The 14980-nt window shown below is 45.5% G+C and overlaps 1 protein-coding gene across 2 annotated transcripts; it reads right to left on the reverse strand.

Moving 5' to 3' along the window:
• Positions 1 to 102: 102 nt before the first annotated feature.
• LOC311132925 (E3 ubiquitin-protein ligase TRIM21-like) lies at positions 103 to 14648 on the reverse strand. 2 transcript variants are annotated; one of them, XM_084166312.1, is made up of 9 exons: positions 14505 to 14648; positions 12488 to 12726; positions 10751 to 10962; positions 10429 to 10588; positions 10151 to 10246; positions 4812 to 5045; positions 4173 to 4320; positions 1164 to 1190; positions 103 to 960 (listed from the first exon to the last, which is right to left on the reverse strand). In XM_084166312.1, the coding sequence occupies exons 2-9, from the start codon at positions 12701 to 12703 to the stop codon at positions 422 to 424; spliced, it is 1632 nt and encodes a 543-aa protein (XP_084022438.1). In that variant the 5' UTR covers positions 12704 to 12726; positions 14505 to 14648; the 3' UTR covers positions 103 to 421. The 2 variants fall into 2 exon arrangements, with proteins under 2 accessions (XP_084022438.1, XP_084022439.1); XM_084166313.1 differs by having other exon boundaries at positions 12488 to 12705; positions 14505 to 14646.
• Between the last annotated feature and the right edge of the window lie 332 nt (positions 14649 to 14980).

The following is a 14980-nucleotide window of genomic DNA, read 5'->3' on the forward strand; positions in this document are numbered from 1 at the left end:
CACTATTATTGCACAAAGAGGGAGTTCATGTGACTTGTTAAGCACATTTTTACTCTTTAACTTATTTAGGCTTGCCATAACAAAAGTTGACTCAAGACATTTCAGCTTTTCATTTTTTATTAATTTGTAAACGTTTCGAAAAATATAATTCCACTTTGACATTATGCGGTATCGTGTGTAGGCCAGTGATAAAAAGTCTCAATTTAATTTTAAATCCGGGCTGTAACACAACAAAATGTAGAAATAGTGTGTGAATTTTCTGAAGGCACTGTATATGTATTAATAATTCAAATATTTCTATGTGTAATAAAGTTAAAAAATACAATATTTGTATCTGATCCTAACCCAACCCTAACCCTAGCTGTAGCCCTAATCCCAGCCTGAAGCAAGTCTTTCACCTTCAAGGCCAAACAATGAGTGATCAGCCTGTGTTTGTGATGACCAGTGGATCTGAGTTCTTCTTCCCATTCAGAAGATGTGGGCTGAGATATGGATACATTTCCCCAGTGAAGGAATACCCAGTGAAAGAATGTATATGAGCCTTAGCATCCACATCATAAAAAGACACCAACCCTTCCTCATAATCCACAAACACCCCCACCTTCTGAGGTTTCTCTCTCAGTGACAGGAGAAAAGGAGGATCCCCCAAGGCTCCATATTGGGCCCCATTATAATGCACTATTGCCCAGTAACCATTAGTAGGATTCACAGAGAGTTTCCCCTTCCTGTTGGCGTCTCCTCTTGCTATTCCCAGATCCCAACCCGTCTTGTTCCCGACGTCCACCTCCCAGTATGATCTCCCAGAGGTTAACATGTTGTGCCCCAGGACGCTGCCGAAGTGATCAAAGCGATCTGGACGGTCAGGGAGGTCCTGTATCTTCCCTCCGTCTCTCACCTCTTTCCCGTCCTCAGAGAGAACCAGCTGTATGTTGGCTGTGTCTGGGTCCAGGGTCACATCAACTGAATAATATCAGATATGGACGTTATTGTTATGACAAGATACAGCACAGTATTTGGGCATATACAAGGCCTATGAGTTGGCCTGAATGAGGTTCAAATGTGGCCTACTACAAAATGAATGTGGTTGAGATCAATGTACGCTAATGCAGATTGAAGTCTTTATATGCTCATGTATTTTTACCATGAAATGAAACAATACACACCTGCAAACTTTAGGATCCTCTCAAGTTCTGTGGAAGAAACACATTTTTGGGCTGTCATGGTCAATTGTAGTATGACAAAGCTAAACAAAAAACCCTGTATGCGGATTAAATATCTAAAATGTACGGTGCATTCAGAAAGTATTCAGACTCCTTGACTTCTTCCACATTTTGTTACCTTACAGCTTTATTCCCCCTCATCAATCTACACACAATACCCCATAATGAAAAAGCAAAAACAGGTTGTTAGAATTTTTTTTGCAAATGTATTAAAAAAATACAAAACTGAAATATTACGTTTACATAAGTATTCAGGCCCTTTACTCAGTACTTTGTGGAAGCACCTTTGGCAGCGATTACTGCCTCGAGTCTTCTTAGGTATGATGTTACAAGCTTGGCACACCTGTATTTGGGGAGTTTCTCCCATTCTTCTCTGCAGATCCTCTCAAGCTCTGTCAGGTTGGATGGGGAGTGTCGTTGCACAGCTATTTTCAGGTCTCTCCAGAGATGTTAGATCGGGTTCAAGTCCGGGCTCTGGCTGGGCCACTCAAGGACATTCAGAGACTTGTCCGAAGCCACTCATGCGTTATCTTGGCTGTGTGCTTAGGGTCGTTGTCCTGTTGGAAGGTGAACCTTCGCCCCAGTCTGAGGTCCTTAGTGCTCTGGAGCAAGTTTTCATCAAGGATCTCTCTGTACTTTGCGTCGTTCATCTTTCCCTCGATCCTGACTAGTCTCCCAGTCCCTGCCGCTGAAAAACTGTCAGAGGGAACATTGTATTCTTGTTCACCTCCCTGACCAAGGCCCTTCTCCCCCGATTGCTCAGTTTGGCTGGGCGGCAAGCTCTAGGAAGAGTCTTGGTGGTTCCATACTTCTTCCATTTAAGAATGACCTTCAATGCTGCAGACCTTCAATGCTGCAGACATTTTTTGGTACCCTTCCCCAGATCTGTGCCTCGACACAATCCTGTCTCGGAGCTCTATGGACAATTCATTCGACCTCATGGCTTGGTTTTTGCTCTTACATGCAGTGCCAACTGTTGGACCTTATACAGTGAGGGAAAAAAGTATTTGATCCCCTGCTGATTTTGTACGTTTGCCCACTGACAAAGAAATGATCAGTCTATAATTTTAATGGTAGGTTTATTTGAACAGTGAGAGACAGAATAACAACAAAAACATCCAGAAAAACGCATGTCAAAAATTTTATAAATTGATTTTCATTTTAATGAGGGAAATAAGTATTTCACCCCCTCTCAATCAGAAATATTTCTGGCTCCCAGGTGTCTTTTATACAGGTAACGAGCTGAGATTAGTAGCACACTCTTAAAGGGAGTGCTCCTAATCTCAGCTTGTTACCTGTATAAAAGACACCTGTCCACAGAAGCAATCAATCAATCAGATTCCAAACTCTCCACCATGGCCAAGACCAAAGAGCTCTCCAAGGATGTCAGGGACAAGATTGTAGACCTACACAAGGCTGGAATGGGCTACAAGACCATCGCCAAGTAGCTTGGTGAGAAGGTGACAACAGTTGGTGCGATTATTCGCAAATGGAAGAAACACAAAATAACTGTCAATCTCCCTCGGCCTGGGGCTCCATGCATGATCTCACCTTGTGGAGTTGCAATGATCATGAGAACGGTGAGGAATCAGACAGAACTACACGGGAGGATCTTGTCAATGATCTCAAGGCAGCTGGGACCATAGTCACAAAGAAAACAATTGGTAACACACTACGCCGTGAAGGACTGAAATCCTGCAGCGCCCGCAATGTCCCCCTGCTCAAGAAAGCACATATACAGGCCCGTCTGAAGTTTGCCAATGAACATCTGAATGATTCAGAGGAGAACTGGGTGAAAGTGTTGTGGTCAGATGAGACCAAAATCGAGCTCTTTGGCATCAACTCAACTCGCCGTGTTTGGAGGAGGAGGAATGCTGCCTATGACCCCAAGAACACCATCCCAACCGTCAAACATGGAGGTGGAAACATTATGCTTTGGGGGTGTTTTTCTGCTAAGGGGACAGTACAACTTCACCGCATCAAAGGGACGATGGACGGCGCCATGTACCGTCAAATCTTGGGTGAGAACCTCCTTCCCTCAGCCAGGGCATTGAAAATGGGTCGTGGATGAATATTCCAGCCTGACAATGACCCAAAACACATGGCCAAGGCAACAAAGGAGTGGCTCAAGTATAAGCACATTAAGGTCCTGGAGTGGCCTAGCCAGTCTCCAGACCTTAATCCCATAGAAAATCTGTGGAGGGAGCTGAAGGTTCGAGTTGCCAAACGTCAGGCTCGAAACCTTAATGACTTGGAGAAGATCTGCAAAGAGGAGTGGGACAAAATCCCTCCTGAGATGTGTGCAAACCTGGTGGCCAACTACAAGAAACGTCTGACCTCTGTGATTGCCAACAAGGGTTTTGCCACCAAGTACTAAGTAATGTTTTGCAGAGGGGTCAAATACTTATTTCCCTCATTAAAATGCAAATCAATTTATAACATTTTTGACATGCGTTTTTCTGGATTTTTCTGTTGTTATTCTGTCTCTCACTGTTCAAATAACCCTACCATTAAAATTATAGACTGATCATGTCTTTGTCAGTGGGCAAACGTACAAAATCAGCAGGGGATCAAATACTTTTTTCCCTCACTGTATAGACACGTGTGTGCCTTTCCAAATCATGTCCAATCAATTTAGCACAGGTGGACTCAAATTAAGTTGTAGAAACATCTCAAGGATGATCAATGGAAACAGGATTCACCTGAGCTCAATTTCGAGTCTCATAGCAAAGGGTCTGAATACATATGTAAATAAGGTATTTCAGTTTTTCAAAAACCCTGTTTTCACTTTGTCATTATGGGGTATTGTGTGTAGATTGATGAGGACATTTTTTTATTTAATCCATTTTAGAATAAGGCTGGAACGTAACAAAATGTGGAAAAAGTCAAGGGGTCTGAATACTTTCTGAATGCACTGTATATGTATGGTTTTCAACACTGTCTTTATCTTACCAATCGAGGAGAGCTTCTCAAGCTCCTGTTCAATTTTCTCCATCATGGCTGAACAGCTGCTTCTCATGGTGCCAAAGGAGACTTTGGTATCAAGAGAGACCTCAGTCCAGTCTCTACCATCACCCAGCCATGACAGAGATGGGAAGGTCTGGTGGAGAGACATATGGATAGAAGAGGGGAGGGGAGAGAGGGAGAGAGAGGAAAAGAGAGACAGTGTCACAGAGAAAGATGATTCAACAGCTTTATTTCATTATATCATTATAGTGTATAATTATATAATTCTAATTCAAAAACAATTTGACAGACAATAGACAACCCAGCCCAGTACAATCCATCCATTTCACACATACTGGTACACAAACACATGCATAAACCAACTTAGGAACAGCTTGCAGACTTTTCAGTCACCTAGCCCAATACAGAGTGCGAGCAGCTTGCAGACTATTCAATCATCTAGCACAAAAAAGAGTGCGAGCAGCTTGCAGACTACTCAATCATCTAGCACAAAAAAGAGTGCGAGCAGCTTGCAGACTGTTCAGTCAACTAGAGCGATACAATGCGGTGCCGGGAGGAATCATTTGTGGATGACCTATGCTCCTCATAGAGCAAAATGGTTTAAGTTCAAGTAAAGTCACTCACCTGCAGGAAGTGAATGTGATCCTCTAGGTTAGCAACGTCCTCCAGTTGATCGATGATGTCTCTCAGTTGTCTGATCTCTCTCTGCAGCTCCTGGGTGAGTTCTCCTGCCTCTCTCTCCACATCCTGCTGCCTCTCCTCCAGGGGCCTGAGAGCCTCTCGCTGGGTCTCCTCTACAGCTATCATAACCACTTCAAACACAGAGTCTATCTCCCTCCTCTCCCTATCCAGTTGGGCCTAAAGAGATAGATGGTGGACAACAACTCAGTATCACCTCAATGTCTATCTCATTCCCTCTCTGTGTTTGCCTCTCTGTCTTTCTCACTTTACCTTTATCTGTGCTTTGTCTCCAGGTCTCTTTATGTATGCATGTCTCACGCTCTGTATCTCTTGTCCCTCTCTATGAGCAACAGGTCTCTGTCTCATGTTGAACTATCTCACTGTTACAGTCCTCCATCTCTGTATCTGCATGTAGACTTGTAGTACCTTACTCTGACTCATACAGAATAATAGTGAAGACATCAAAACAATGAAATAACACATACGGAATCATGTAGTAACCAAAAAAGTGTTAAACAAATCAAAATATATTTTATACTTGAGATTCTTCAAATAGCCACCCTTTGCCTTTGTCACATTCGTTGTGTAAAGGATCGGACCAAGTTGCAGCATGGTATGCGTACATAGTCGTTTATTTTAATAAACACCGACAAAATAACAAAATCCAACAGAACTTGAAGTTCGAGAGGCTAAACATCAAACAAGCCAAACAGAAACAAGATCCCACAACTAAGGTAGGCAACATGGCTGCCTAAGTATGATCCCCAATCAGAGACAACGGCCGACAGCTGCCTCTGATTGGGAACCACACCTGGCCAACATAGAAATATATAAACTAGATTTCACACCTTGACCAACTCTATTAGAGATCTCAATGTCAGGGCGTGACAGTCCGGCCGCAGAAACCTGACTCATTAGGGGAGGGTCCGGGTGGACATCTAGCCTCGGTGGCGGCTCCGGCTCCGGCTTCGGACCTGACGTAGGCAGTAAACTCTTCTCCCATCCTGCCTCCCCTTTGCACGCCCGGTCCGGTCTGGACCCCAGCGCGATGCTCCCCCTCTCAGTCCTCCCACAATGCACCAAGCACTATCTGGACCCTGGAGAGGCGCTGACGTCTGGTCCCGGCCCAGCAGTCCTCCCGCGATGCACCAAGTCCTGTCTGGACCCTGGTGTGGGAGACCCCGACCCTGGAGAGGGGTTGACGTCTGGCTCCGGCTCGGACCCCGGTGGAGCGGATGGCTCCGGCATGGGGGAAGAATAGACGACCGGACCCGGGCTGGGCACCAGTGAAGTGGACTTCCCCGGCTCTGGTAGGGAGCAGATAACCGGAGCTGGACTGGGCACCGGTGGAGCGGACTACTCTGGCACTGGAGTGGAGCAGATAACCGGAGCTGGACTTGGCACAGGTGGAGTGGACTGCTCTGGCACTGGAGTGAAGCAACTGACCGGAGCTGGACTAAGCACCGGTGGAGCGGACTACTCTGGCACTGGAGTGGAGCAGCTGACCGGAGCTGGACTTGGCACCGGTGGAGCGGACTGCTCTGGCACTGGAGTGGAGCAGCTGACTGGAGCTGGACTAGGCTCCGGGCCATGGACCATCACAGGAGGCTACTTGCCAGGGATCATCACTGGAGGCTTCGTGCCATGGAACATCACTGGAGGCTTCGTGCCATGGATCATCACTGGAGGCTTCGTGCCATGGATCATCACTGGAGGCTTCGGGCCATGGATCATCACTGGAGGCTTCAGGCCATGGATCATCTCTGGAGGCTTCGGGCCATGGATCATCACTGGTGGCTTCGTGCCATGGATCATCACTGGCGCTGGCACATGACGCACTGGGCTGTGGACACGCACCACTGGTTTGGTGCGAGGAGCAGGCACGGGCCGTACCGTACTGGAGATACGCACCACTCGTTTGGTGCGAGGAGCGGGTATGGGGCGCACCGGGCTGGAGACACGCACCACTGGTTTGGTGCGAGGAGCAGGTATGCGGCGCACCGGGCTGGAGACAGGCACCACTGGTTTGGTGCGAGGAGCAGGCACGGGTCGTATCAGGCTGGGGACTTGCACCACTGGTTTGGTGTGAGGAGCAGGTACGGGCTGTACCGGACTGGAGACTCGCACCACTGGTTTGGTGCGAGGAGCAGGTACGGGGCGCACCGGGCTGGAGACACGCACCTCTGGTTTGATGCGAGGAGCAGGCACGGGCCGTACCAGGCTGGGGACACGCACCACTGGTTTGGTGCAAGGAGCAGGTACGGGCCATACTGGACTGGAGACACGCACCACTGGTTTGGTGCGAGGAGCAGGTACTGGGCACACCGGACTAGATACACGCACCGCTGGTTTGGTGCGAGGAGCAGGTACGGGCCATACTGGACTGGAGACACGCACCACTGGTTTGGTGCGAGGAGCAGGTACGGGGCGCACCAGACTAGATACACGCACCACTGGTTTGGTGCGAGGAGCAGGAACGGGCCGTACCAGGCTGGGGAGACGAACCACTGGTTTGGTGCGAGGAGCAGGTACGGGGCGCACCGGGCTGGAGACACGCACCACTGGTTTGGTGCGAGGAGCAGGCACAGGCCGTACCGGGCTGGAGACACGCACCACTGGTTTGGTGCGAGGAGCAGGCACGGGCCGTACCGGTCTGTGAAGGCGCACTGGTGGCACAGTGCGTAAAGCCGGCGCATAGCCTGGTGCCTGCACGGTCACACGCTCCTCAAAGCGAGTGCGGGGAGTTGGCTATGCTAAACCTGGCTCCGCCAGCCTCTGCTCTAAGGCCTGAGCTCTCTGCTGCTGGAGGGTTAACTCCTCTCTCAGCTCCTCCTGTTGCCTGGCCAGCTCCTCTCTCCGTGCATCCACTGACTCCTTCTCCCTGTGGGCCTCCTGCAGCGCCTCCTTCTGAAGGGAGAGCATCTGCTCCCTCTTAACTAACAGCTCCTGTAAGGCGGTGGTCTCCTCTCTCAGAGTACTGAGCTGCGGGTCTTGGAGGGCATCTATCATAGCGGCTTCTTCTCTCGCCATCTCCCTCTCCACAATCAGCCCTTCCAGGGCCTCCTGCTGCTCCGTCAACCACCCCGTGTGCCCCCCAATTTTTTTTTTATTGGGGCTGCCTCTCGGGCTTCCTTCGTGAGCGGGAACTTTTGAGTCGCCGTTTTTTCTCTCTTGGCTGGGCTTCTTCCTTCGCCCAGGGTCCCTTACCGGCCAATATCTCCTCCTGTGTCCAGAATGTTTTCCCCACCTGTGTCCAGCATGTCTGCTCCTCCTGGCCACGCTGCTTGGTCCATTGGTGGTGGGATCTTCTGTCACGTTCGTTGTGTAAAGGATCGGACCAAGGTGCAGAGTGGTATGCGTACATAGTCGTTTATTTTAATAAACACCGACAAAATAACAAAATCCAACAGAACTTGAAGTTCGAGAGGCTAAACATCAAACAAGCCAAACAGAAACAAGATCCCACAACTAAGGTAGGCAACATGGCTGCCTAAGTATGATCCCCAATCAGAGACAACGACCGACAGCAGCCTCTGATTGGGTACCACACCCGGCCAACATAGAAATATATAAACTAGATTTCACACCCTGACCAACTCAACTAGAGATCTCAATGTCAGGGCGTGACAGCCTTGATGACAGCTTTGCGCACTCTTGGCATTCTCTCAACCAGCTTCACCTGGAATGCTTTTCCAACAGTCTCGAAGGAGTTCCCACATATGCTGAGCACTTGTTGGCTGCTTTTCCTTCACTCTGCGGTCCGACTCATCCCAAACCATCTCAATTTGGTTGAGGTCAGGGGATTGTGGAGACCAGGTCATCTGATGCAGCACTACATCACTCTCCTTCTTGGTCAAGTAGCCCTTGTTGGGTCATTGTCCTGTTGAAAAACAAATGATAGTCCCACTAAGCCCAAACCAGATGGGATGGCGTATCGCTGCAGAATGCTGTGGTAGCCATGCTGGTTAAGTGTGCCTTGAATTCTAAATAAATCACAGACAGCAAAGAACCCTCACACCATAACACCTCCTCCATGCTTTACGGTGGGAAATACACATGCGGAGATCATCCGTTCACCCACACTGCGTCTCACAAAGACATGGCGGTTGGAACCAAAAATCTCCAATTTGGACTCCAGACCAAATGACAAATTTCCACCAGTCTAATGTCCATTACTCATGTTTCTCAGCCCAAGCAAGTCTCTTCTTATTATTGGTGTCCTTTAGTAGTGGTTTATTTGCAGCAATTCAACCATGAAGGCCTGATTCACACAGTCTCCTCTGAACGGTGCTTGTAACGCCAAGGTAGTGGGTTCGATCCCCGGGACCACCCATACACAAAAAATGTATGCACGCATGATTGTAAGTCGCTTTGGATAAAAGCGTCTGCTAAATGGCATATTATTATTATTATTATTATTATTATTATATAACAGTTGATGTTGAGATGTGTCTGTTACTTGAACTCTGAGAAGCATTTATTTGGGCTGCAATTTCTGAGGCTGTTAACTCTATTGAACTTTTCCTCTGCAGCAGAGGTAACTCTGGGTCTTCCATTCCTGTGGCGGTCCTCATGAGAGCCAGTTTCATCATAGCGCTTGATGGTTTTTGAGACTGCACTTGAAGAAACGTACAAAGTTCTTGAAATGTTCCGTATTGACTGACCTTCATGTCTTAAAGTAATGATGGACTGTCGTTTCTCTTTGCTTATTTGAGCTGTTTTTGCCATAATATGGACTTGGTCTTTTACCAAATAGGGCTATCTTCTGTATACCCCCCCTACCTTGTCACAACACAACTGATTGGCTCAAACGGATTAAGAAGGAAATCAATTCCACAAATTAACTTTTAAGAAGGCACACTTGTTAATTGAAATGCATTCCAGGTGACTACCTCATGAAGCTGGTTGAGAGAATGCCAAGAGTGTGCTAAGCTGTCATCAAGGCAAAGGGTGGCTACTTTGAAGAATCTTAAATATAAAATATATTTTCATTTGTTTAACACTTTTTTGGCTACTACATGATTCCATATGTGTTATTTCATAGTTTTGATGTCTTCACTATTATTGCTACAATGTAGAAAATATTAAAAACCCTTGAATGAGTAGGTGTTCTAAAACTTTTGACCGGTGGTGTATATACCTAATGTCTTTGTGCACGCAGCCTAGTTTTTTTTTACTATCTTTGCTCTCGCTCTCTCTCTTCTTGTAGAGCACTGTTACAGCACAGCTCTGTGTTTGCAGGTAGACATGTAGTACCTCACTCTGAATCACTCAGGACTCACCTTGCAGAGGTCCATGGATTCCCTGATCTCCTCCACCTTTCTCTCTCTCTCCAGGATCCTTTCCTGCATCTCAGCTTGGCTGCTGACCAGCTCACCCTTGGATATTCAAAAACACGGAAAGAAAAGGAAATTATATCTTAGTTTTATCATAGTTGATGTAATTTTATGTAATAATCACTCAATACACACTTTCCTTCAGACTCACCCAATACTATACACATGGAAACACAGCGAAACATTTACAGCCATCATTGAACCCTTAGGAATTATGACCTCACCTTCTTCTTGTCCCACTCCGTTTCTGTGGAGACGACTTCGTGACCCTCCTCCATGCAGAGAGCACAGACACAACGCCCCTCCGCCCTGCTGTACAGCTCCAGGGGTCGACCGTGGGTCAGACAGGCCCTCCCATCCAGGTCCTCCACGGGGGCCACCAGCCTGTGTATACATTTTTACACTTTCCAATCAAGAAAAGTAAGAATAAAAAACAAGTGTATCCAAGTGTGTGTTTTCTGATGCTATTTCGTATGATGTTCTGAGTTTCTTCAAGTTTTTGAACTGTATGAACTGTGATTAAGAATCAATAAAGTCAAAGTCAACCTGTGGCCCTTCAGCCTATCTGCAGAGGTGTGGGTTCGCAGGTGAGTCTCGCAGTATGAGGCCAGGCACACCAGGCAGGACTTATGGGCATTGAATTTCTTCTCAGTGCAGATATCACAGGCCACCTCGCCCAAGGCTCCGGAATACTCCCCTGGCTTCCTTTCCTGGGCCTTCTTCAGTTCTTGGATTAGGGTCCTGAGGATGATGTTCACCTGTGGGTAATATTGTATTGCGCTATTATGCTTTGTTTATCCGTTCATTGTTCAATCTAATACAACTTTATTTATCACCTCAGGGACAATTAAGAAAGGCAAGTCAGTTAATATGTATTTTTTTATTCCTGATTTACATCAATGACTTAGGGAAAGTTATAAAACATATTTAAAATGTATAGTTAACCTACCAAATATATAAGCAAGCAAAAAACACAAACACAAAACACATTTTTATAGAAACAACATCGAGCACAGAATCATAAGAAACACATTCTTCACCAATTCCTCCAATTTCAGCTAACTCTGTAGACCAGGGGTACTCAACTCTTACCTTACGAGGTCCGGAGCCTGCTGGTTTTCTGTTCTACCTGATAATTAATTGCACACACCTGGTGTCCCAGGTCTCAATCAGTCCCTCATTAGATGGGAACAATGAAAAAATGCAGTGGAACCTGCTTTGAGGTCCAGAGTTGAGTTTGAGGGCTATAGACCATTCCTCAAGCAAGGTGCAAAATAGCTAAAGGCAGATTTACCTAACTCTGTTGAGATCTAAGGGATCTCCAGAGTGAGCCATCCCTGAGACCGTGTCTGATAGCTTGTATTTCCGTAGGTTAACAGAGAAGTGAGGTACGGTGGATTTATAAACAAAAAGCGTGCAATGCATCTATGAGACTTCAAAGATGGCCAGCCTACTTTCTGGTACAGAGTTCAGTGATGTGTGCTGAAACTATCGCACGTAATAAAGCGTAATGCATAAACTGCATCCAGTGGTTTCAATACAGTGGTAGCTGAGTTGATATAGATGATATTGCCGTAGTCTAAGACAGGACTGAATGTCGACTGAATGATTTTCTGCTATTTAACAAAAGGCATGACATATTCCTAAAAAAGCAGCCCGTTTTAATTCTTAACTAACTCATCAACATGCTGTTTGAAGGAAGGCCTATAATCAATATAGATGACCAAATATTTATAAGCGGTGACACGATCAATGAGGGTACCATCCAATTTTGTTCACATTTTTGTCATTTAGCAGACGCTCTTATCCAGAGCGACTTACAGGAGCAATTAGGGTTAAGTGCCTTGCTCAAGGGAACATCGACAGCTTTATCACCTAGTCGGCTCAGGGATTCGAACCAGCGAACTTTCGGTTACGGGCCCAATGCATAAAACATCAGATACATTTTTGTGATTTGGAAAATAACATATACTTGGTTATGTACCAATTTCAGTTCAACAAAGGTTACAAGTTACAAGTATCATAATCAACACAACACCCTCCACATAGAAAAATATAGTACACAACAGACATCATTCCCCAATACAATACATCCCCTCAAACAACTATTTTGATTGGGAAAATGGCCAAGACAGGATGTGTTATATTTAGTTTTTCTAGCACTTAAATGTCTGGACTGACTTATTACCTGTCGGTTTCTCCAAATATGCGTCTTGAAGGAGAAGGAGAAGAAGAAGAAGAAGAAGAAGAAGAAGAAGAAGAAGAAGAAGACTAATATTTCACCTTTGGGTTCCTCTTCAGATACTCCTTGCAGAGGGGGCATATGTTGTCGTTCAATTGGAGGTTGCGGTCCAGGCAGGACTGGCAGAAGGTGTGGCCACAGGGGGTGGTGACTGGGTTTTCAAACAGGTCCAGACAAATAGAGCACTTGAGATGTTGTTCGATCAGAACAGGGGTGTCCTTGTAGACAGAGACAGAGGAGAAGGAAAAGGAGGCCATGTCTGGAGCTGGATTCCTTTAATCTGTCAATATGAAGTATTTCAGAGAGTGTTTGTTGTCTGCAATTTGATTTTTTTTTTTACGTTGAAAGAGGGGGGTGTTAAGAGATATTTATCATATGCTGGTGACTAGTGCTGGTTTTGCTGGTGACCTGTCTTCACTGTGTTTTGGGCACTGGTGACCAGCATATGCTGGTGGTGCAGTTAACCAGCATCAAAATGCTTAATTATTGAAGATAATACATTATATATAAGGCCTTAATTTGAGGGCCTAGTTTTTCCCTAATACAGCCGCCACACCAGGCCTTCAAGTCACTGTGCTGATGGGACATTTTTATCTGCATTCAGAATGACTGCCAGAGTTAGAAAGATGAATAAAATATTCTACCTAAACCATCTAAACCAACTATTTCAGTAACGGGTGCAATAAATCCAACTAACAGATTGGATTATTCGATTAGTTAAGAAACATTTATGTTATTTATCTTTGTGTAGCATAAGATGAATTAATCAATTAATCAATCAACGTACATGCAAAAACATATATTGAAACAAACAATTAAAAAAATCTAACTGCAATAGAGCATGCTGGGAAATATGATAATGATGGGAGTGGTTTTGCCAGATAGACCATGCTGGTCAGACCAGCTTGACTTAGACCATGCTGGACCAGTATAGACCAGCATACCAGCATCACCAGCCTAAACTGGTCATCAGCATACCAGCATCATCAACATACCAGCTTGATCAGCTAGTCGGCCAGCCTAACCAGCTAGATCATGCTGGTCATACTTGAACAGCACAGCAATGACCAGCATGGACCAGCTTGAAATGTAGTCTGGTCTATTCTGTTTTTTTCAGCAGGGTAAGTATTCATCATTCACTGAGAGACTAAAAGCATGTCAGAGATGTAATCTCTTTCCTATGTGGGCTCTCAAGTTCTGATGAAAGGAAGGAGTTTATGTACATTCTTGGTCTTACTTTTCACTACCCACTTCAACTACTCACAAGTCACAATTTTGGAGGTTGTGGAAGGTAGTGCACCACTGAATTACAGTGAACTACTGCCCTCTGGTGGTAGGAGTACCGTACAACCGGACCAGGGATGGGCAACTCCAGTCCTCGGGGGCCGGAGTGGTGTCACACTTTTTTTCCATCCCTAGCAAACACAGCTGATTAAACTTATAGCATTCTAAACTGAAGATCATGAAACGATTATTGGAGTCAGATGTGTTAGCTGGGGCAAAAGTCTGACACCAATCAGGCCCCCGAGGACTGGAGTTGCCATCCATGGTCTAGACTCTAGGGTGCATTGTCTATTGAGGTATTTGCCTTAGCCAAATGAGAGTGAGCAGTAAGCACACAGGCATACGGGTATGCCCACAGATGGTATGACTGGCACACCTAGGTAATGAGAAAAGCCTGAAGGCACTTGTGTACCTACAGTAACTAGCGTATCACAATAATCAGAACACAATAAAGAATAAAACAATCACAAACCGCAAACATAATAACAGTATATGATAGTAGAAGTGTCCTTTTTCTATGTTTTCACTATCTTCCAAGGAGTTATTAAATAAGGGAAATTGTTGACTGGTTTCGATACAGAAATAAAAACAACATTGTAGTAATTACTGTAATGTGTCAAAATGTACGATAAGTATATCTATAGTACACTACATTATTTCATCATCTCATTTATTACATGTATATGCATCGTACATCATTTCCTGACAGTAGCATGATGTACACTTAAAAGCCATAAAATCTGTTATATATGTAAAAAAAAGTATTGCTGGTACCTTTCAGATGATGTGATCTTCCTTTACTCTGGGCTCATATGGGGATAATTTACTTTCTCCCTTGAGTTTCGTTTCAGCCAACATAATAACCATTTCCCTTTCCTTGAAGGAGGTGTCTTCATCGGTATTAAAGTTGGTCTATGCATGCCTATGTGGAAAACCTGTCTGTGTGTGTGTGCCAGAGGAGTCTGGTGGGAGGAGCTATAGGAGGACGGGCTCATTGTAATGGCTGGAATGGAATTAAATGGAATGGTATCAAACACAAACATATGGAAACCACGTTTGACTCTATTCCATTCCAGCTATTACAATGAGCCCGTCCTCCTTTAGCTCCTTGCACCAGTCTCCTCTGGTGTGTGTGCATGCCTGTTTGTTTTGTTTGAGATTTGACAGTCAAACACCTTTCTATTACGTTAACGAAAGGCTACAGCCTATGACAAACTCTGCTAAATGCACAATCACAAATTGGGCTAACC

Source organism: Coregonus lavaretus (genome assembly GCF_964263955.1).
Source record: "Coregonus lavaretus genome assembly, chromosome: 7".
In the NCBI taxonomy this organism is placed as follows: Eukaryota; Metazoa; Chordata; class Actinopteri; order Salmoniformes; family Salmonidae; genus Coregonus; species Coregonus lavaretus.

Excerpts from the sequence above, each read along its gene's own strand:
- LOC311132925 (XM_084166312.1), bottom strand. The coding sequence starts at position 12,703 with ATGGCCTCCTTTTCCTTCTCCTCTGTCTCTGTCTACAAGGACACCCCT. Across the intron at positions 4,321-4,811 it reads ATCACATTCACTTCCTGCAG|ACCTTCCCATCTCTGTCATG; the intron begins GTGAGTGACTTT and ends TCTCTCCACCAG. Across the intron at positions 961-1,163 it reads GAGGATCCTAAAGTTTGCAG|TTGATGTGACCCTGGACCCA; the intron begins GTGTGTATTGTT and ends GATATTATTCAG.